The sequence below is a fragment of the Sus scrofa genome, chromosome 6, assembly GCF_054392235.1.
Source record: "Sus scrofa isolate SSC_HxYL_T2T_F1_AM1 chromosome 6, Sscrofa_HxYL_maternal_Yorkshire_Landrace_v2.0, whole genome shotgun sequence".
NCBI classification, from domain to species: Eukaryota; Metazoa; Chordata; class Mammalia; order Artiodactyla; family Suidae; genus Sus; species Sus scrofa.
This window is the reverse complement of record NC_139388.1, coordinates 104854282-104875583: the sequence shown is the minus strand read 5'-3', so window position 1 is coordinate 104875583 and position 21302 is coordinate 104854282. Positions and strand designations below refer to the sequence as shown.

The following is a 21302-nucleotide window of genomic DNA, read 5'->3' as shown; positions in this document are numbered from 1 at the left end:
ATCCCTTTAGCCCCCAAAGTCTTAAGTTCAGAAACACCAAAGTTAACATTCAAACAAGTATCATGACAACACTTTCAATGCGTTTCCCCCTCCCCACCCCAGGAAAGAGAAAGGAAGATGGGAAGCTGAGGGGGGGCACCCTTACCTCACAGGAGATGCCTGCATAGCCTTGGGGACACTCGCAGTGCTCCACCTGGGTGGCCAGGGCCAGGTCAATGGCATTCGGGCTGGCTGTGTCCAGAGAGACAGACCCCAACCTGCAGACGGAAGGGCCATTACCTAACTCGCACCCTTGCACACGGCCCTTTACTCCTCGAAGAAGACAAATTCCCCCACAAAAGACTTAATTCTGACCAAATGGCAATGTGATTTTCATAAGGAACTAAAGATTTTCACAACAGTCCACTTGCTGGGAGCTGTCATCATTCCCTGGAAACACCGTTGTCACTTGGTATAAAGACAGGCTGCTGCCCACACACATCCGGGAAGCCTCTGTGGGGCCTGTTCTGAGGAGTGAACTTGAGAAGGAGGAATCCACTCAGCTGAACTATGTCTAGTGCAGAGAGACTGCCTCTGAACAGGCAGCTCTGGGCTTGCGTTAGCCGCGTCCAGTGTGCATGCTTAGCCTGGCCCTGCCAGAAAGTGACTTTCTTGAACTAACAAAATGAGGCTGGCTGGGCTCTTGCACTTAAATAGTCTGTGAGAGTCCAAGACTGTTAACGTAGGGACAGTGGAACCCAGATGCAACACCGTTAACAACCATCCCCTTCTTGGGCGTTTCTCAGAAAAGCACCCTGAAAGTTTCTGATCCTGAGGTCAGGTCCCTCTGCTGCTAGACATGTATGTCGTGGACAACTGTTCCTAGGTTTTTGCTAAAATTGAAGGAATAAAAAAATAATTTCAAGACAGACAGTTCCACGAACTTATTTACAAAACAGAAACAGACGCACCGATTTCGAAATCAAAACTGATGGTTACCAAAGGGGAAAGGCTGAGGCGGGATAAATTAGGAGTTTGGGATTAACATATATAACTACTATATATAAAAATAGATAACTAACAAGGCCCTACTACATAGCACAAGGAAAGCTACTCAATATTCTGTAATAACCGACAAGGGAAAAGAATCTGAAAAAGAATGGATATATGCATATGTATAACTGACTCATTTTGCTGTACCCCTGAAACTAATACAACATTGTAAGTCAACTATAAAACTTTTTTTAATTTTAAAAGTTTAAAAATAAAATGACATAAAAGACAGTTCCATTAGCTATGTTCTTCAAACAATCAAGTAAAGAATATTGCGCTTAAAATATACAATAATATCTCAAGACCGATGTGTCCTCAACATAAGTTTCCTCTCCTTCTAAGGACGCACCTGTAAAGAGCCATCTTTGCAGAATTGTAGTTGGCTCTGATCAAGAGATGTGTCACGTTGGCAAGGACGGTCATGAGCCGGTCACGATCTACCTCCTTTTTACTATTAAAATCTCGGAAGTTCTCCGGCACAAGTCTCACCACGTTCAGGTATTCTTCATAAGGCTGCAACGACAGGCCCTCGGCCTGCGTGCTTAAAGTGAGTCCATTTCCCTAGCATTTAAAAACAGGAGGAACAGATTCATTATTCAATTTCATGGTCAAAAAACAGAAGCCAATTTCGTCTTCAGCCACAAGGCTTTTCCATTTGTGTGCAGGTTTCGGGGCAAACACATTAACGAGGGCTGCAGCCCTTGGTCCAGAACCATCGGAGAAAAGATGTTTCTCCATATTCTCAAAGGGATTCCAATAATGAGTGTAGAGACTGTGCTTTTGCTGGGATCGCAGAAAAGAAGCAAAATTGTCGTGCACTAGCCCAGTCTTCCTCAAAGCACACAGTCTGACACCCCTAATCTTTTTTTTTCTTTTAATTGAAGGATAGCTGCTTTATGAAGCTTCATTTACACAGCAAAGGCCAAGGCTTTGCTGGGTGTTTCTGTACAGGAACAGGGACAGAAATGGCAACGTGTCTTCTGCCCCCAACAGCCCCAGTTGCTACCTGATCATTCATGTGGGGCAGATGTGGCTGGAGCGGGGAGGGACCCAAGGGGCCAAAAGGGAAGCTCCAATGTCAAGGAAACACTCTCTCCCTTTAAAATGTGAAAAAAGGGGGGGGGGCAGCTACAGGGTCAAGGGAAGAGCTATACATGCTGCCCTGAGGCAGTTCTGGAACTTTCCAGTCTCAGCTTTGTTCAGAAGACACAAAGCATTGCTCAACGGCCACCAGGCCATGAGCTCTGTGTTCCCACAGCCTCGCTCAGCTGCTTTCAGTCATAAAACTGCTGCCCCACGAAGCCCTCGGCTCCAGCAAAGACACAGGAAAGCAGTCACCTTAATGATGACGTCGGCGTGGGACAGGAGGTCACCACCCACCGTCTCCATGGGGACTTCGTAGGACACCGTGTACTTCAGGAATCCGCCGAACGCCATCAGCTGGAATGTTTAAGGGACAGTGAGCACCGAGGGGAGGGTAAGAGGAGACAGTTGCACTGGAAACAACTAGGTGCAAGGTGTCCCGGAGGCCACAGTAAGTAAAGATGTCACGGAAAAGGCAGTGGAAAGGAAGAACCTTATATGAATATTCTGTTTAATCGATATGACAAAATACAATATCATATTGTATTTATGCATGGAAAAAAAAGTGCTCCTTCCTAGAGACCCTGGGGTAAATTACTAGGAACTTTCCCAGGCCCACAACAGAATTGACCTAAGCACTTCAGGTGGTGGGGAGTTTGACCCAAGGCTTCAATCCCCACATTTGGTTCTGTTTTCCTGCTTGCAGGAGGGTGACAGGAACATGGTTGGTCAGTCTGAGCAAGGTCTAAAGTTTTTCTTCCTGATCAGAGACCCTTGAAAGGAAAAGAGCTATGTCACGCGTGCAGCCCTAAAAAGAAACAACAATAAAACAAGGCATTCTCATTGTGGCTCAGCGGGTTAAGAATCCGACACAGTGTCCATGAGGATGCAGGTTTGATCCCTGGCCTCACTCACTGCATTAAGGATCTAGCATTGCTGTGCTGTGGGGAAGGTCCCAGCTGCGGCTTCTATTTGACCTCTAGCCTGGGAACTTCTCTATGCCACAGGCGCGGCTCTAAAGAGAAAAATAATAATAATAATAACGGAAAATAGAGATTTTCTTTCTGCTGGGTGTCCTACAATAATCAGAAAGCAATCTTTGCACCATAAAATCAGAGCGGTTATCTCAACACACAAAAAAAATACCAAACAAAACTAATGATTTTTAGCAAGACGATCACGTTCTAAATAGAAAACCTCTTCTAAGATTGTAATCTATCGGGAAAAGCAATTTGCAAAAATGAAAGTATTTGATATGTAAACATATGCAGAACAAGCTATAAAACTAAAATATAACATCAACTTAACCATTTACCTAGGTAAAAGACCTACAGTAACTACTTATACCATTAGTTTAAAACAAACCAAAGGTATGGTGAAGGTGAGCAGGGACCTACCGTTACTGACAGAGATTCCACTGAATCGGATCAATCAGGATCCAGAGAGAGGCTGCGTATCTGGTGAGGAGGGGGTGGGACCGTGGCATTGAAGGGCAAAGGTTAAATCCTATCCCCCAACTTGCCACTTGGTAGAATCACCATTCAGTGTTTTGTTAAAATGTGAAGGATTCTATCTGTTCTTAAATGTGAACTTCAGATGAACAATGGTCACGGTAAGGAAGCTGGGGATGGGGCAGAGGTCACCTGCACGACCTCCCAGGCTGTTCTCTATGTCAGGTAAGACAGGTACACAGCTACACTGAGCAGGGATGTGACAGATATATCACAAAGACCCAAGGACCCAGGAACCCAGAACAAAGCAGAAAGTTTGTCAGGGGAGGAAGGGGGCCAGGAAGAACCGAAGTCCATATTTTAATGATGTCATTAAGTCAAAGAAGGATGAAAAGACTGTGGGGGGTCAGATGTAAGTAAACACTTTATAATAGTCACCCCAAAACTCAAGAGACCAGTGAGACTACTTGAAAAGCCAAGAGAGGTTCTTCTTCACGTGTTCTGAGAGTTTTGCCCGAGACGGACGTACCTTGTTGCCCAGGTAGGCCTCCGGGGCTGCCCAGTAATACGTGGAAGTCAGCCTCTGTGCCACGGCTGTGTTGTTGATGCTGATCCGGTGACGCCCGCCTAGCGAGTCCTGCTGAGATGGGATCTGATGGGAACTGACCAGGTTGGTGGTCAGCCACCCAGACATATCCTTCACCTTTAAAAAAGATCCAAGAATTTTCGCATGTGAAATAGAAGTCACCTTTGGTTTCACCCGGCCCAGCCCTGGTATCTCTAAGATGATGGAGCAGGGCCAGAAGGGGTGGGGTCCGAAGGGTGGGTCCAGAGAGCTTGGCCAGGATGGGGTTGATACAGGTGGCCCTTCCCCTCGTCAAAGGACCCAGAGAACTTGGGAATGAGTCATAATAGCCACCAAACCCAGATCAATGATCAGCAAATAGACAGGCTTAAAAGAAACAACAAAGAACTCAACAAATGCGTTGAATAAAATGTCTAAGGCTCACTGTGGCTTCTCCTTCCTTGTTGTCCCCTGCTTTTTAGCCAAATGTCGAAAAGTGTATAAAATGACCTCCAGATCCCACACTGCCATCTATGTAGGGGGAAGAGGAGCTCTCATAGGAGCAGATTCCCAGATTCCCATTCTTAAGTACTGATCGGAACCCCCCACCACCACCAGGGAGAAGGGAGGGGAGGAAGGGTCAGGGAAGAGGTGTATCCTCCAGCCATCACACTGCCCCCCCCCCACCCGCCGGTCCTCCTTTATCACCCACCCTTGAACTCTTCCCCCCAGAACTCTCTGCTCCCCAAAGAACTGGGGTTCCCTGCCTGCCTTCAAAATCCCCAGGCCACCTGCTGCTGTTCTCATCCTTTAGCCAGCTTCTTTGAGCTAGAAAATCCTGCAGGTCCACACGTCCTGCTGTGCTTCCTGAGACTGGTGTAGGGCTGGTGGGGTGAGATCTCCATGCCCTTCCCCATAGAGGAAATTTAAACACGATGCATCCTACAGGACCATAGTAGCCTACGGCTTTGCTAGAGAAATGTATGTGGGGACCAAGACGTGATCTAGGAAGAAACCTTAGAGACACTTTGGTAGCGGGCAGCCTTTGATCCGTGCTGCGGATCCACTCATTGTTTCCCAACACAGCTCCGCCAGAGCTCATCCGACCTGGCACACTTATTAAATCCCTGCTCTCCTGGAAGGTGCCTTCACCTGACTGACGGGCCAGGAGAGGCTGTCACAAACGTCCGAAACGCCAAAGCAGAAGCACTCGGAGCAGCCCTGGGGATTTCTTTGGTCCAAGTTATAGAAGCCCGGCTTACAGCGATCACAGTGTTTCCCCTCAACATTTTCCTGCAATTGGAGTAAAAGATTCACTTTTGAAGCCAACAGGGAGACACAGGATAAAATGACATTTACATGACTTTAACATGAAAGCTGCCTGGCCATCGACAGACCCAAGTAAGTAAGAAGATGCTCCAGATCAATGTGAAGCCTTGTGGTGTCAAGATTTCCAGATACTTGGAAACACTGCTCGTTTGATTTTGTCGTCGAGATTGAGGCTAGGGATCCTAGAGCTTGGATTTTTCTGTTCCGTTGGCTTTTTTGTTTTACTTTGATTTAAATCTTCTATGTTTGCTGAGCTTTCAAGTATTTTAAAATCCAAAGCAGACTATGTAATTAGTTTGTCTTAATAAACACACAAGATTATTTTCCGTCACGTGAAACATCTTGAGACTCTGCTTGCACAGGAATGAGCATGAGGCAACAACTAGAAATATGCTGAGTTACTGGGGGAGATGGTTATTATATTAGAGAGCAAAAGCACTTCCTGGGCAGCAGATTAATGTATTTCTTATCACTGTTCGATTCCTTTAAAAGAGAAATCCAAAGTCATCTATCTGCCTTTAACTAATGTCCTTAGAAATTTAGTATTTACCTGGTTTTCCTCTCAACATAAAGCTGAAAAAGGATGTCACAGAAGAGGCAATAGCCAAGGCCTAAGAAATGCAGTATTTGGTTTCATCCAGGAAGTCACAGAAATCCCTCTGGAACATCTGGCCATCGCCCAGGAGGACCCCCCAAAAGAAACCAGGTACCCATCTGAGTGCAAGGACAGGAGTTCTGTTGTGGCACAGTGGGGTCTCTGGAGTACTGGGACTCGGGTTCTGTCCCAGCCCAGCACAGTGGGTTCAGGATCCAGCATTACCACGTAGGCTGCAATTGTAGCTCAGAGCTGATCCCTGGCCTGGGAGCCCCTTATGTATCTTGACACCACGAGCTGCGGGGCAGTCATAAAACAAAAAAGTCCAAGGACATATTCTGTGGTCAGTTTGCTGTGACATCAAGTCATGCTTCTCAGGAAGACGCTGGGGGAGGGATAGTTCTGGTTAAACCTGGATGCTTTGCTCCGGAACCAATCATCTGAGCCAATGGGATGCCTTCCGTTTTCAAGAAACCGCAAAGGAAACTCAGGGACGGTTGAACCCCCACACGTACCTTACAGAGACAAGCCTCTGAGCAGGGCTCCTCATTCATGCTGCCTGCTGGATTACAGTCGCACGGGACACAACTGGGGTAACCCTTATAGCCAAATTGGCAGCGGTCACATTTTTCTCCCGCGTAACCTTCCCTGCACGGACACTGACCTGGCCACTTCCCTGCCAAGACAAATGGCAACGACTCAACAGGAAGGTAAGAGAGTTGCAAAGCAGGGGTCGGCCAGCTATTTCTGAAAAGGGCCAAAGTAAATAGTTTAGGCTTTTTGGATAGCATCTCTGCTGCCACTATTCGACCCTGCCGTTATTGCTTGAAAGCAGTCCCAGATACTATATAAACAGATGGGCATAGCTCTGTTCTAACAAAACTTTATTTACAAAACGGTGGTGGCAGAATAGGGCCCAGAGACCATAGTTTGACAATCCCTGGTTTAGAGAAAGAAATGAGAGATGGAAAGAACAGAGGCTGGCAGAATGCAAAATGGTGCAGCAGCTCCGGAGAGCCATGTGGTACTTCTTCAAAATGCTAGGGACAGAGTCATGATAAGATCCAGAAATATCACTCCCAAGTATTTAGCCAGGAATCATGGAGACATCCGCCCCCCCACCTTTGTCCATGAAGGTCTGCAGCAGCATTATTCACCATAGCCACAAAGTCAAAACGACCCAACTACTCATCAACTGATGAATGGACACATTAAATATGCATACAATGGAGTATTATTCAGTGATAAAAAGGATGGAAATACTGACACAGGCTGCTGTGTGGATGAACCTTGAAAACATCATGGTCAGTAAGAGAAGCCAGTCACAAAGACCCCATGTTGTATGGTTCCATCTAAATGAAAAGTCCAGAAAAAGCAAATCTCCAGAGAGAAAGTAGACCTGTGGTTGGAAGCAGATTAGTGACTAGTGGTAGATTAGGGCGGGGGTGGGAGGAAGGGAGGAAAAGAGGCCATGACTGTGAATGGAGATGGGTTTTCTTTATGGGGTGGTGAAAAAGAACCAATATTAGATTGTGGTGAGCATCGTATCCATGAATATGCCGGATAACAATGAAGTCACTGTGTACATTTTAAATGGCTATACTGTGTGACAATCATATTATAAAAGAAAGCCTTTTTTTTTTCTTTAAAGCACAGAAGCAAATGGTGGAGGGCTACGAACACTGTCTGCTTTTAATGCCAGCTTTGAAACCTTCTGGACGTGTAACCATTGGCCAAGTTTCTGAAGTGCTCTGGACTAGTTTCCTTGCCTATAAAGTGGGCAAAATCATTTTTTATTTGCTATGATTGAAAGTTACAATGAGATATAGTTTTAAGTGAATCAGGGGAGCAGTCATCATCATCAACACCACGAGTGGCGTGTCAGAGTTGATTCCATCCTGTCACTGACCTTCCACCTTGCCAGCGGGTCTGTAGTTAGCACACCCTTCCCTGCCAGCCCGTGTCCCTTTAACTGCTGGGGATGGAGTGTTGCAGGGGGTCACAGAGGTCCCTGAACAGATGCAACCTGCTCAGGAGGCACTGGTCTTTGCAAGTGCAGGTGCCGGTTTTTGAAATGGAAAGAACACTGACATTTACAAAGCCAACCGGAGGACGTGCTTGCTTTGTGAGATGACACATGCTGAAGCCTCTGAGTGTCTTCTAAGAGCTAAAGGGAGCCACTGCTATTTACTGTTCCACATCTGACTTGAAACAGGGCCTCCTTTCCTCTGCCATCCAATGCTCAATTAACCTCTCAAATGTCATTTCATCACCCCAGCACTGCCATCTCCACCCCCTACCTCCCTCCCATCACGGTTCCGAATCCTGTTTAATCCCTACCTGGCTTTACATGATGGCACATGAGCCTGTTCCTATAGGGTCTGCCTATGAGCAGGGACCTTGGTCATCTTGTGATAGTGTATGTTTCCAAGTCCTAGAAAACTGCCTGACACATAGTAGGCACTCAATAAATATTTGGCGAGCAAAGGAATCAGTAGAAAATCCTATCACCAAATTGCCACACAACGGTACTAGTCTCACCTGGCACAAACCTTCCACACACACACACACAAACCATTCACGACAAGCACAACAGTGAATCAAGTACTCACCTCCGTGTAAGTCGGAATGATGGTCATCCTTAATACATACGGAACTCAGGGACCCCAGAGGGTCACAGTCACAAGGGTGACAAGGGTTGTCTTCACTAGGAGACACCTGGAAGGCAGAGGTTGCCCTGGATTATCTTATAGAAATAACGGCAGTATCGCTGTTGACATCAACCGTAATACCCATGACCAGATATTGACTTTTGAAGTTAAATGTGACCATCACGATGACATTGTGTAGCCAGGGGGTGCAGGTCAAGCCAGAAAACTCCAAATATCCTTTTGGTGGTGACAGCAGTTGGCACCCCTTTCTGTTATCACTGTGACCTGGCCCCTCCCTCTGCTGTCTCTCAGAGCCATAGAGAAGGATCTCCTGGGACCTGGCCATCATGGGATTCCTGTGACAGCTACACATGGCAAGTCACCTGAGGACTGGGCACTTCCTATGGGCAAGATCCAGCTGCTTTGGTTATTGGCTGACTCTGCACATGGAGAGTTAGTTTCACAAAACTCTCAAATGACAGGACTAGGGGGTCCCCATTCTAGTTAAGTAGCAATGAATGAACATCCTACTCTGAGCAAGAAAACAGGACAGACAGAGCAGGAAATGGATATGTAAAGGACACCCACAGCGTATTATAGGAATGTAGATGAGATGCTACAAAATGAAGGAGGTGTCTAATACTGAGGTCGACACGTGGCTGAGTGGTTCTCTTGGCCACCTTCGGAGGATGGGAAGTTGAGCCGCAGCAGAGGGACGCTCTTACCCCATGTGGTCTGTAATACCCATCGATGCAGGTTTCACAGTTGATGCCCATGGTGTTCTGCAGGCAGTCGATGCAAACTCCGCCTCCTTGGAACTGCCCGGCAGTATTCAGACTCCTCTTCTGATTTGCCACATTTTCATCATAGTAACAGTCTTTGGCTTTATTGTGGCAATTGCATTCTAGTGGAATGTTTTACCATCTCAATTAATATAGATATACTATGGCCTAGATAAAGAAGAGCCTTCCTTCCCTAAGTGAGTTTTGATGACTATAAATTAAATTAAAATTATAGAAGTCATCGTAGCAGACCACAAGCAGTCTTATAGAGGCATGGGGGAATAGCTATTCGAATTTTAAGTGTGTGCCCATGTGACCCACCAAGCTGTCTTCTGGGATCCTAGATTGCAGAAGTACCTGCTCTCTTGTCAGGAGCAAGGGTGAATTATTGCACCTTTGCTTGTGTTAACAAAAGCCTGGTAACACGTAAAATATTCATGTTTTGATTATGTTCCATCCACATAATGGAGTTTAGTTCGACTGTTTGTGAAACAGCATTGCACAGTGTTCATATGGAAAGATTTTTCTTGAAGATATATTGTTAAAAATAAAAGCAATGCATAGAATGTTACACGGAGCACGTTGGGTTCTGTGTATGAACTGTGCAGGCTGTCAGAATGTGTTAATATATGCTTTACGTGCACAAACACTTCAGGAAGAACCTACTAGGAAATAAAAAAAGTGGGAAGGCGGGAGATAGGATAGAAGTAATGCTTTTCACTATATACTTTATATATTGTAGGTACTGAAATCTTATAAATATACTGCCTATTTAAAATTTAAATCCAAATTAATCAAAATAAATGAATATATGGAAAGGAGAACCCTAGAGAAAGAGCAATTTCATAATGATACATTTAAGTCTCACTGTCCAGACTGTAAGGTAGTCTGCAGCTTTGGGAATGGCTTGACTAAGAAAACCTTTGTTTACTAATTACAAATAATAAGTCACTGCAAACTTCAGCATATGAAGCAGGGGAAGCTTTACATTCTTGCAATTCTTAATGGACGTACCTTCACACTTGTTACCAGAAGAAATGGTTCCTGGCCTCCAGGGCTGCTGGTGGTACCCAGGACAACATCTGTTGCAGCTGTCGCCGCAGGTGTTATGTTCACACTGACACTGGTATTTCTAGACAATGAGGAATACAAAACTGCATCTGAAAATTGATCTGAATGATTTTCGCAATTCTATTTTAAGAGATATTAAAGTGCACAGCAAGCATACTACGACTGAGATTATATGAAGATATAAAAGTGAAACTGGCATTTAATTTTTAGAGAAAAAAAAATAAGTATATGATCTGGTTATAACCCAAAGTGAGAAAGAATAAAGCAAAACTAACCTAGGAGTTAATTCACAAAACCTTTTCGAAAGAGACAGTTGACTGTAGAGGTCTGGAAACTCTTATTAATAACTTTTTGGATATCCATCTTTATGCTTTCTAGCATTAATAACAGATAAATCCTATTCAGGAGTTAAATCAGGAATTTACATCGTGGTTCAGCAGAAATGAACCTGACTAGCATCCATGAGGACCTGGGTTTGAACCCTGGCCTCACTCAGTGGGTTAAGGATTCGGCATTACTGTGGCCAGCAGTTGCAGCTCTGACTCAACCCCTAGCCTGGGAACTTCCATATGGTGCAGGCGCTGCCCTAAAAAAGCCAAAAAAAAAAAAAAAAATTACATCAAATGTTGGGGAAAAGTAAGAAGTGACTATGTAAATTATTTAAAAGAAGAAAAGAGGGTGTCATCTTATTCACTTACTTCTATGCTAAAATAGGCGAACATTATTCTATCTTGATTTCTTGATTTAGTGCCATGAAAAGGAAAGAGGAAGAAATTGGAAGGAGGAGAGATCCTTCATTTAAAAAATATAAACAGGGAGTTCCCCTCGTGACTCAGCAGTAACAAGCTTGACTAGTATCCATGAGGTTGTGGGTTCAATCCCTGGCTTCACTCAGTGGGTTAAGGATTTGGTGTTGCTGTGAGCTGTGGTGTAGGTCTCAGACGTGGCTCATATCCAACGTTGATGTGGCGTAGGCCAGCAGCTACAGCTCCGATTCCACCCCTAGCCTGGGAACCTCCATATGCCGCAGGCCCAAAAAAGCAAAAAATAAATAAATAAATAAATAAATAATATGAACAATTTCTAATCACACAAGGCTTTTACTTGACTGTCTTACAGAGAACATCTTCAGAATTTAGAAAGCCACTGAACTGCACACTTTCAAATGGTTAAAATGCTAAGTTGTATGTGATGTTTATTTTCTGCAAAACGTTCATGGAAAGGATTTAATTAGAAACATTCTCCAACCAAAGCAAAATTAAGTTGTTTTTAAAAAGTAAACTAGTTAAATTACCTAAAAATCATTTTTGTGGCATGATTTTATAACTTTCAATACATGCCATGAATAAAAAAGTGCAATGCTAAAAACATTATAGCTACAACCTGTATTTGGAGGTTTTAGCAATTGTGAAATGCTATAACTCACCTTGGTAGTTTTATCCCATGGACAGCTACTGGCGTGGCCATAACAAATACACATCCCTCCAATGGAAATGTCTTTTATTGAATAGTAGTACTAAGGAAAAAGAAAGTTACACACAAAAATGAAAACCTCTTTGTTTCAGTGAGAAGAAAATGTTGGCACTCCAACAAATATCTCAGTTATTATCATTAATCTAAAAGATAGATATACATTTCAAGTTATATTTCATGCCCAATAACATGTAAATAAAATATCTATGTTTAGTTCAAATAAATAATGTCCAAATTAACTCCTCAACAGAAACCAAAGTCATTTAAAAAGAACTTCTCAACTTGGCTGCATCTTAAACTGAGGCATATTCAAACCCATGCTACTGAAAACCCTAAAAAATATTCCTCAATTGAATACAGCCCTATAAGAAAAGGATAATGGAGTTCCTGTCGTGGCGCAGTGGTTAACGAATCCGAGTAGGAATCATGAGGTTGTGGGTTCGGTCCCTGCCCTTGCTCAGTGGGTTAATGATCCGGCGTTGCCGTGAGCTGTGGTGTAGGTTGCAGACGCGGCTCGGATCCCGCGTTGCTGTGGCTCTGGTGTAGGCCGGTGGCTACGGCTCCGATTCACCCCTAGCCTGGGAACCTCCATATGCCGAGGGAGTGGCCCAAGAAATAGCAACAACAACAACAACAACAAAAAAAAAGACAAAAAAAAAAAAAAGAAAAGGATAATAACTCATGACCAGGTAGGATTTATCCCAGGGATCCAGAGTTAATTTAACAGAAAAATCAATAAATGTGAATCACCACATTAACAGAATAAAGGAGAAAAAGCATATGATTATTTCGTTAGATGCACAAAAAGCAACACCATCATCAAAGAAATCTCAACAAAGTAGAAGAGAACTTCTTCAGGCTAATGAAGGGGCATCTCTGGAAAATCGGGAGCTAACAGTGATAGATGAAGTGTTTTCCTCTTAAAATCTGCTCTCACCATTTCTGGTCAACGTGTTCATGGGAGGTGTGAGCCAGTTCAGTAATGCAAGAAAAAAATAAATTAAAAGCAAGCAGAGTGTACAGTAAAACTAAACAGTCCTTATTTGTAGATAATGTGATTGTGAACCTAGAAAATTTTTCACAAACTACTGGAGTGTGTGAATTTAGCAATGTCTCCATATACAAAATCAATACACAAAAATGAATTGCACTTCTATACACTAGCACTGAACAAATGGAAAGTAAATTTTAGAAGGCAAACTACTAACACTAACTTTCAAAACCATGAAATACTTAAAAATAAACTGAACAAAAGATAAACAGATAATAGATCTTCGCCAAGAAGAGTTAAAGAAGATGGAGATAAGTGGGGAGATATGTCTGTGGATTGGATAATCCAATACTGTCAAAATGTCTTCCAAAATTCCTCTTGAATTGATCTATAGAATCAGGGGAATCCCAGGGAAAATCTTAGCAAGATTTCTTTTTTCTTGGCAGAAAGTAATAAACTGATTCTAAAATTTACAAGGAAACACAATAACCTTGGAATAGCCACTCCGTCCTTGAAAAAGACCTGACCTGGACTATTACAGTCCCTGACTTCAAGACTCATTACCATCATCGAAAAAATCTGTTATTGGCATAAGGCTAGAGAAATAGAACACTGGAAGAGTAGAGTCCTGAAATGCACCCACAATAATGAGGTCAAGTAATTTTCAAAAGGGCACTAAAACAATTTAAAGGGAAAAAGGAAAAATATTTTCAACAAACAGTGCTGGAACAATTGTACAAGCACATGAGGGAAAAAGAATTTTGGCCTCTACCTTACACCAAAGGCAAAAATTAACTAGAAATGGATAATAGCTGCAAAATCTAAAACTATAAAGCTACTATAAGAAGATGTCCTGTAGTAATTTTGTAAACTTGGGATAAGCAAATATTTTTCAAAGACATAGAAAGCATTAACTCTAAGAGGAAAAAAATAAATTGATAAATTGGACTTTATCGAAATGAAAACCTCTACACATCAAAAGTCATAATTAGGAAAGTGGATAATCAAGAGATAAACCAGAACAGAGAAAAAAAGGCATTTGCAGTATTGTGACAAAGGACTTGTACACACCATATATAAAGATCTTTATAGAGTTCCCTGGTGGCTCAGTGGGTTAAGGATCCAGCATTGTCATAGCTATGGCTCACTTAGGTCGCTGCTGTGGTGTGGGTTCGATCCCTGGCCAGGGAACTTCCACACACTTTGGGGGCAGCCAAAAAAAAAAAAAAAAGTCATTATAACCCAGAATAAGAAGACAAGACAGATAATCCAACTTAAAAAGGGATAAAAATGTAATCAGGTACAAATAGGTAAATGCTCCACATTAGTCATCAGGAAATTAAAATTCAAACCCTGAGGATGGGCCACTGTATGCACAGCAGCAAGGCTGAGATGACAATGAGCAACACCCCAGTATGTCAGTGTGTGGCACATAGGGAGCCCTCACCCACTGCTGATTTATAAAATGCACAACTGCCTTTAAAAGGGCTTAGCAGAATCCTAAAAACTAAACATGCTCCATCCTGTAACTCATAACCCCACTCCGACTTTACCCAAGGGATTTGAAAATGTCTGCCCCCACTAGCTTTGTACATTTGGTGTACAATGAACATAAACATACATTTTCCTAGCTATAGCTTGTATCTCAAAGTTGGACATTTTTCTTTTAAGTGAAAAAAACCCCAGCATCACTCACTTGCTCAGTCAGATGTAGAGTCAGATTAGGAGGAAGAAATGGTCACTACATCCACTGTGTGACCATGTTATAGGGTCGGTGGGGACCCGGGGACCTGAGGGTGCCGAGTCAGAACCATCACCTCCTTTACAGGTGGCATTTTTAACAAGGCATATCTAAAGACTGTCAATAAAATAAAGGAAGAGGCCAACCAGGGAGAGAGTATTTCTCATAAACAACATAAAGTTTTCTCAGCAGTCAGGAGCCCCCCCCGCCAGACTTACCCGTCTTGTGACAATAGGGTCGAGGTCTTTAGGGTCCCGGTGGCTAAGGGTCATAAGATCGGCATTGAGGGTTCGGATGCGCTGTAAGCGCAGGCGGATATACCGTGCCGAGGTAAATTCCAACAGCTTGGGCGAAAGATCATCAGAGCTTGGTCTGCCATTGATTAGTGATGTATGAATCTAAAGATAAAGACACCAAAATGAAGGAATACCTATTTTAAGCCTGCAAAAAAAAATAGCCCTGATTGTTGAAATTCTGGACACAATCTTTAAAGATCTTAACTAAAACCAAACCAAATGACCAGGTTCCAGTAGAAATCTGTCTAATATTCCTTGACAATTGTGAGTTCCATGACCAAAATCCGCATTCAGCTTATTGAAGTTATTCATTTCAGCGGCTCAGAGATTGCCAGAAATCTTTAAACAGGACCACTTTTCCCCGTGTGATAAGGACATTTTAATACGTATCGGTAGCTTCTCTTACACAAATTCTAAATGTCAAGAACAGACTGGGGAAACTATTACACTTAGAATGGATAAACAGGAGTTCCCATTGTGGCTCAGTGAGTTAAGAACCCAACTAGTATCCATGAGGATTTGGGTTCGATCCCTGGCCTCACTCAGAGGGTTATGGATTCTGCATTGCTGCAAGCTATGGTGTAGGTTGTAGATGTGGCTCAGATTCCACGCTGCTGTGGCTGTGGCAGCAGCTGCAGCTCTGATGTGACCCCATCCTGGGAACTTCCATATGCCATATGTGCGGCCATAAAAAGAAAAATAAAAGCACAGAAAGTTCCTACTGTGTAGCACAGGGAACTATACCCAATCTCATAAGATAGACCACAATGGAAAATAATATAAAAAAAGGATGTGTGCACAGATATGTTTACATATGTACATATAGATATATACATGTATATGTATGTAAACTAAGTCACTGCTGTACCACAGAAGTTAGCACAACACTGTAAATCAATTCCACTTTAATAATAACAATAACAATAGACTGGGGGGAGTGCCAGAAAGTCTGTAACTCCCACTCTCTCTTTCTCTCACTGAATGTCTGCTCTTGAAATTATGCAGGGCTTGCTGCAGAGATCCTGCTGTGAAAAGCACTTGCAGGGTTTTTGTAGTTTGATCTCATCAAAGCCTGCTCCTAAGGCATGGCTTGTTTTTGATTACACTCTGCCTATGTGATGTGTGCACAGCCCGGCGTGTGCAGCACAGAGCTGGAATACCTCACAGCTGTTTCCTGCCCTCAGCACCTCCAGGGAAAAAACTGGGAGCTCTGTCTTTGAGAGGCATTTTCGTGCCCTCTTTTATACTGCAACAAATAGTGTTACCCTGGTGTTATGGGAAAGATGCTCAAGGAGGATCTGATGGAGCTATTAAATCGCAGCAGAGTGAAGGCTGAGGGATCTCCTCGAAGGGAAGAAAGCAATAAAGTAAAATGGGCTAGGGGACATTCATCAAGCTTAGGCACCAGCCAGTGACAGCTTAACTACAGCGGCTGGACGGTTAGACAAGTGTTCTCTGTGGTCTGTACCAGAGCTACGTTGTGAGTGTTCCATGCTGGCTCTAGGGATGGCTATGTTGTCACTGGGGGGGTGGGGGCCCTGATGAAGAAAGGGACCTCCCCACGGGGGTGCAGTACCTCTCCGTGCTCAAGGGGCACCAGCCTGGAGTAATACGAGGTGCAGATCACTTCATCATCGGCCCTGTAAGTGGGTGGCCCCCGTCTCGGAGTGATATTGTAGTGAGTCAAACATTCCGTGTCACTGATGGCGTAATACTGCCAGGGGCTGAACTCGATGCCATCCAGAGAGCGCTCCAAAATCCAGTTTCCAGGGCGAGGGGAGTTGGCAGCTTTGATGATGACATAAGCAACTCGGAAGACCTGGAACAAAGACACTGAAAAGTCTCAATCAAGAATCAGCAGCAAGTGCTCAAAAACCAAAGTGCCTCTTGAGAACCTTGATGTATGATGGCCAATGTCTCTTAATGCTGTCTAAGATAACTGCTTCTAAGTATTAATCAGAATTATATCTTGTGGCGTTCCTGTGGTGGCTCAGCAGAAATGAATCTGATTAGTATCCATGAGGACGCAGGTTCGACCCCTGGTCTCCCTCAGTGGGTTAAGGATCTGGCGTTGCCGTCAGCAGTGGTGTGTGTAGGTCACAGAAGTGGCTCAGATCTGGGGTTGCTGTGGCTGTGGTGTAGGCTGGCCTGGTGGCTACAGCTCTGATTCGATGCCTAGCCTGGGAACTTCCATATGCCTTGGGTGTAGCCCTTAAAAAAAAAAAAAAAAAGAAAGGAAGAAAGAAAAAAGAAAAGGAATGTATCTTGCGAATGTTTTCCTGGTGGCATTTGTCTTCAAAATAAACTAACAAAATACTCACAAGTAAATGTGCATTATTATTTCTATTATTAACAGTATTGATATTAACATAAGTGCTTGTTTTCCTTTCCAAGGTCTTTTTTTTCTCGATTACGGTTATGAATAATAGTTGTATTTGTTTAATTAGTAGTGGAGTTAAATGCATTTCTCACATACTGACCTGGAGATAACACATCTGAATGGGAGAAAAAGTCAGACCACTGCACACCTATCACAATGGTTAAAATACCAAACACTGACAACACCAAATGCTGGTGAGGATATGGAGCAACTGGAACTCCTGATCAGTGCTGGTGGGAATGCAAAATGGTCCAGCTGCTTTGGAAGACAATGCGGCAGTTTTTCACAAAACAAAGTACACTCTTACCATGCCACCCAACAATCCTGCCCCTTGGAATTCACCCAGAGGAGCTGAAAACTTGTGTAGGTGAATGGATGAGTGAAGTTGATACATCCCTACAATGGAATATCATTCAGTAAAATTCTTAAAAATGAGCTCTCATGCCACAAAAAGACATGGAGGAAGCTTAAATACCTATCACTAGGTGAAAGAAGCCAGTCGGAAAAGGCTACATGCTGGATGATTCCAACTCTATTGACTCTGGGCTTGTTGGGTTTTTGTTTGCTTGAAGCTCCTGCCCATCTTAGTCCTCACCCATTCCAGGAACACAAGAGCTCCTGAAAATTAACCCATCATAAACCAAAATGTTTTACATTCATCTACTGAATTATTCCCTGGGAAGGATAATTTTAGAGGTAAAATTATAAATTAATATTAAGAAATTATAAAATTATAAATTATAAAAATTCTCTTCACCAACAAGAAATTCCCGCCCCAAAATTTAGTCTGCAAGTGACCTAAGTGTGATATGTAGACACTCCATGTCCCAGTGCAATCTTCCTCTAGAACATTCACTGTTTCTAAAACACGTGAAAAGCAAAATAATGTTCTCAGATTTCAATAATGAGGAAAATCAGGAACTGCGTACCTGTTATGAATGCTTGTATCTGGAACTTAATGTCCAATGTTTAAAAACTGACAATCATCTTTATCAACTTAACCACTTTTAAAAATTAAAATAGGCAAAGGCTATTTTGGCCCTACATAAACATCTCCAGAAAATTATCCTATGAACATAATTACATGGATTTTTTTTTCCTTTTTGGAAATTTATTTTTTTAAAACTTTCCCCTGATTTTTAATTCATATATTCCATAATTCTTATATTCCATGATTTGTATTTTTTAATTTGCTATATTTTTTGCTTTTTTTAGGGCCATATCCAGCATATGGAAGTTCCCAGGCCAGGGTTTGAATTGGAGGTGCAGCTGCCAGCCTACACCATAGCCACAGTGACTAGGGATCCGAGCCACATCTGCAACCTACACCACAGTTCACAGCAATGCCAGATCCTTAACCCACTGAGTGAGGCCAGGGATTGAACCCTCGTCCTCATGGATAGTAGTTGGGTTCATTACTGCTGAGCCATGACAGGAACTCCAATTTACTATACTGAAAAGCCAAACACTTCTCAGAACTACCTGGAAACTCATATTGCTATGTCTCCTCTAGAACTAGTCCTGAAGAACACCAGAGTCTTTATATAGCATGTTTTTATAGCTTGGGGGAGGTCAGTCACCTTCGCAAAGATCCAGCAATGTCCCAGAACCACATGATAGAACAGGTTCTAAACAGTTTTCCATTTGGTTTTCATACTGATGCCCAAGCCAGCTGGCGGGGGGACACCCTGATTTTGACTCATCATTGTCCAACTGCTTGAAAATATTTTCATCATACAAGGAGAACTCTGTGAGCACGTGGACCACTGTGGAACACGCTTATAAACAAATTTTATGAAATGTAGGTGCCGAGTGAGATGGTGTGTAGGTGCCAAGGGCACTTGAGAAGGAGGCAAGTCAGGGTCATTTACCAAGGGAATGACTGCCTTACTTTCTGTTTTCCAGTTTCACACTTGAAAATGGAAACAACCAACAGGTTTACCTCAGGTGTGTTTAGAGTTTCATGTATATCATCTCATTTAACCCCAAACAACCCCATGAGTTTCAAGTTCCTGTGTTCCCGTTTTACATATTTGGAAATGGATGCTGGAGTTCCCGCCTTGGCTCAGTGGAAACAAATCTGACTAGCATCCATGAGGTCTCAGGTCGATTCCCAGCCTCGCTCAGTGGGTTAAGGATCCGGCTTTGCTGTGAGCTGTGGTGTAGGTCACAGATGCAGCTTGGATCCTACGTGTTGCCATGGTTGTGGTGTAGGTCAGCAGCTATAGCTCCGATTTGACCCCTAGCCTGGGAAGCTCCATGTGCCTCGGGAGTGGCCCTAAAAAGCCAAAAAGAAAGAAAGGAAGGAAGGAAACTGATGCTTAAAGAGGTTATAAGACCAACAACCGAGTTTCAGGTCCCAATGAAAAAATAGGGGTCCCCCTCCAGAGTCCTTAGTACCCACCACACTCCCCCCAGATGTCCACGCACACAAAGGTCACGGACATTTGTTTTTCTAACCCCAGAGGAAGGCCCCTCCATCCACTTGGGCACTGGGTTCAGGTTTAAACAGGCACAGTGGCAAGTGTTTCAGTCAACTGTGCAGCTTCTGTTGTGACAGTTCAGGATGCGCAGAGGGGGGGATGGAGAAGGTGTAAGAAAGAAAAACTAATGCTATAGGTATGCCTGGGTCACGTCGCTGTATGGCAGGAATTGGCACAACATTGTAAATCAACCATGCTTTCATAAACAATTAAAAATAAAAACTGGAGTTCCTGTCATGGCTCAATAGTTAACGAATCTGACTAGGAACCATGAGGTTGCGGGTTTGATCCCTGGCCTTGCTCAGTGGGTTAAGGGTCCAGCGTTGCTGTGAGCTGTGGTGTAGGTCACAGACGTGGCTCGGATCCCACGTTGCTGTGGCTCTGGTGTAGGCCGGTGGCTACAGCTCCAATTAGACCCCTCACCTGGGAACCTCCAAATGCCTCGGGAGCGGCCCAAGAAATGGCAAAAAGGCAAAAAAAAAATAATAATAATAATAATAATAATAAATAAATAAATAAATAAAATAAAATAAAATAAAAACTAAGGCTATGCAGCACTCGCTGTGGCAGGGACAATGCTAAGTGTTTTATTAGAATCATGAGCTCGGCAAACTCTTCCAACTACGTTCTTCTTATGAACTAGTCATCGTTTCTTTCCATACTTTACAGATGAGGAAACCACAGCAAAGAAATATTACATAACCTTCCCAGGACCCCAAAGTACCAATATGTAAATCACACTTCTACAGATGGCAAAGAAAGAGAATGAAACCCCCAGCCGAGCACGTGGTGGTACCAACCCAGTCTGAACCAGCAGCAATTATGTCAATACCATCTTCTTGCACTTCCATCAAAAACCCCGGTCGGCTTTGAGATGGAAAACGTAGTCACGGGTGACAAAAAGATCCCAGCAGAACAACAACCACAGTGGGAACACTTCAGAATGAGCCCTTCTGGGAGAAATTGTTTATCATGATCAAGGCCCTCAGCTTGAAGCTGGGCACTGTTCTCCTAACCTCTCAGTTCACTGGGTCCCCAGATTAGAGACTAGGAAACAAATCAAGGAAGGGACTGTGAGATGTAATACGCAAAAGAGGAAGAGGATGCCGTGAAGCCTCGAATTGCAATTCGTTTTCACTTAAGTCTCATTATTGGCTGCACTGTGTGTCCCCAAGTTCATATGCTCCAATCCTAACCCCTTGGTACCCCAGAATGGGACTATATCTGGAAATAGGGTCTGTAAGGAGATAATCAAGATCAAGTGAGGCATAGGGGTGGGCCCTAATCCCATCTGACTGGTGTCTTTTTAAGAAGAGGAGATTAGGACAGAGACATATACGGACCAAGCCTGAGAGGTCAAAGGCAGAAGATGGCCATTT

The 21302-nt window shown here is 43.4% G+C and overlaps 1 protein-coding gene across 4 annotated transcripts in view; it reads right to left on the bottom strand.

The window, feature by feature from the left end:
* LAMA1 (laminin subunit alpha 1) overlaps positions 1-21302 on the bottom strand; it is a 136173-nt gene that overhangs the window by 75518 nt on the left and 39353 nt on the right. For all 4 annotated transcript variants that reach the window (XM_021096069.2, XM_084964184.1, XM_084964183.1 and 1 more), the window contains exons 4-15: positions 16637-16879; positions 14983-15162; positions 11986-12075; positions 10503-10620; positions 9432-9610; positions 8668-8773; positions 6571-6731; positions 5284-5424; positions 4096-4269; positions 2371-2472; positions 1382-1593; positions 146-257 (exon numbers count right to left, since the gene is read on the bottom strand). In XM_021096069.2, coding sequence (XP_020951728.2) covers positions 146-257; positions 1382-1593; positions 2371-2472; positions 4096-4269; positions 5284-5424; positions 6571-6731; positions 8668-8773; positions 9432-9610; positions 10503-10620; positions 11986-12075; positions 14983-15162; positions 16637-16879 — 1818 coding nt within the window. The remainder of the gene's footprint in view (positions 1-145; positions 258-1381; positions 1594-2370; positions 2473-4095; positions 4270-5283; positions 5425-6570; positions 6732-8667; positions 8774-9431; positions 9611-10502; positions 10621-11985; positions 12076-14982; positions 15163-16636; positions 16880-21302) is intronic.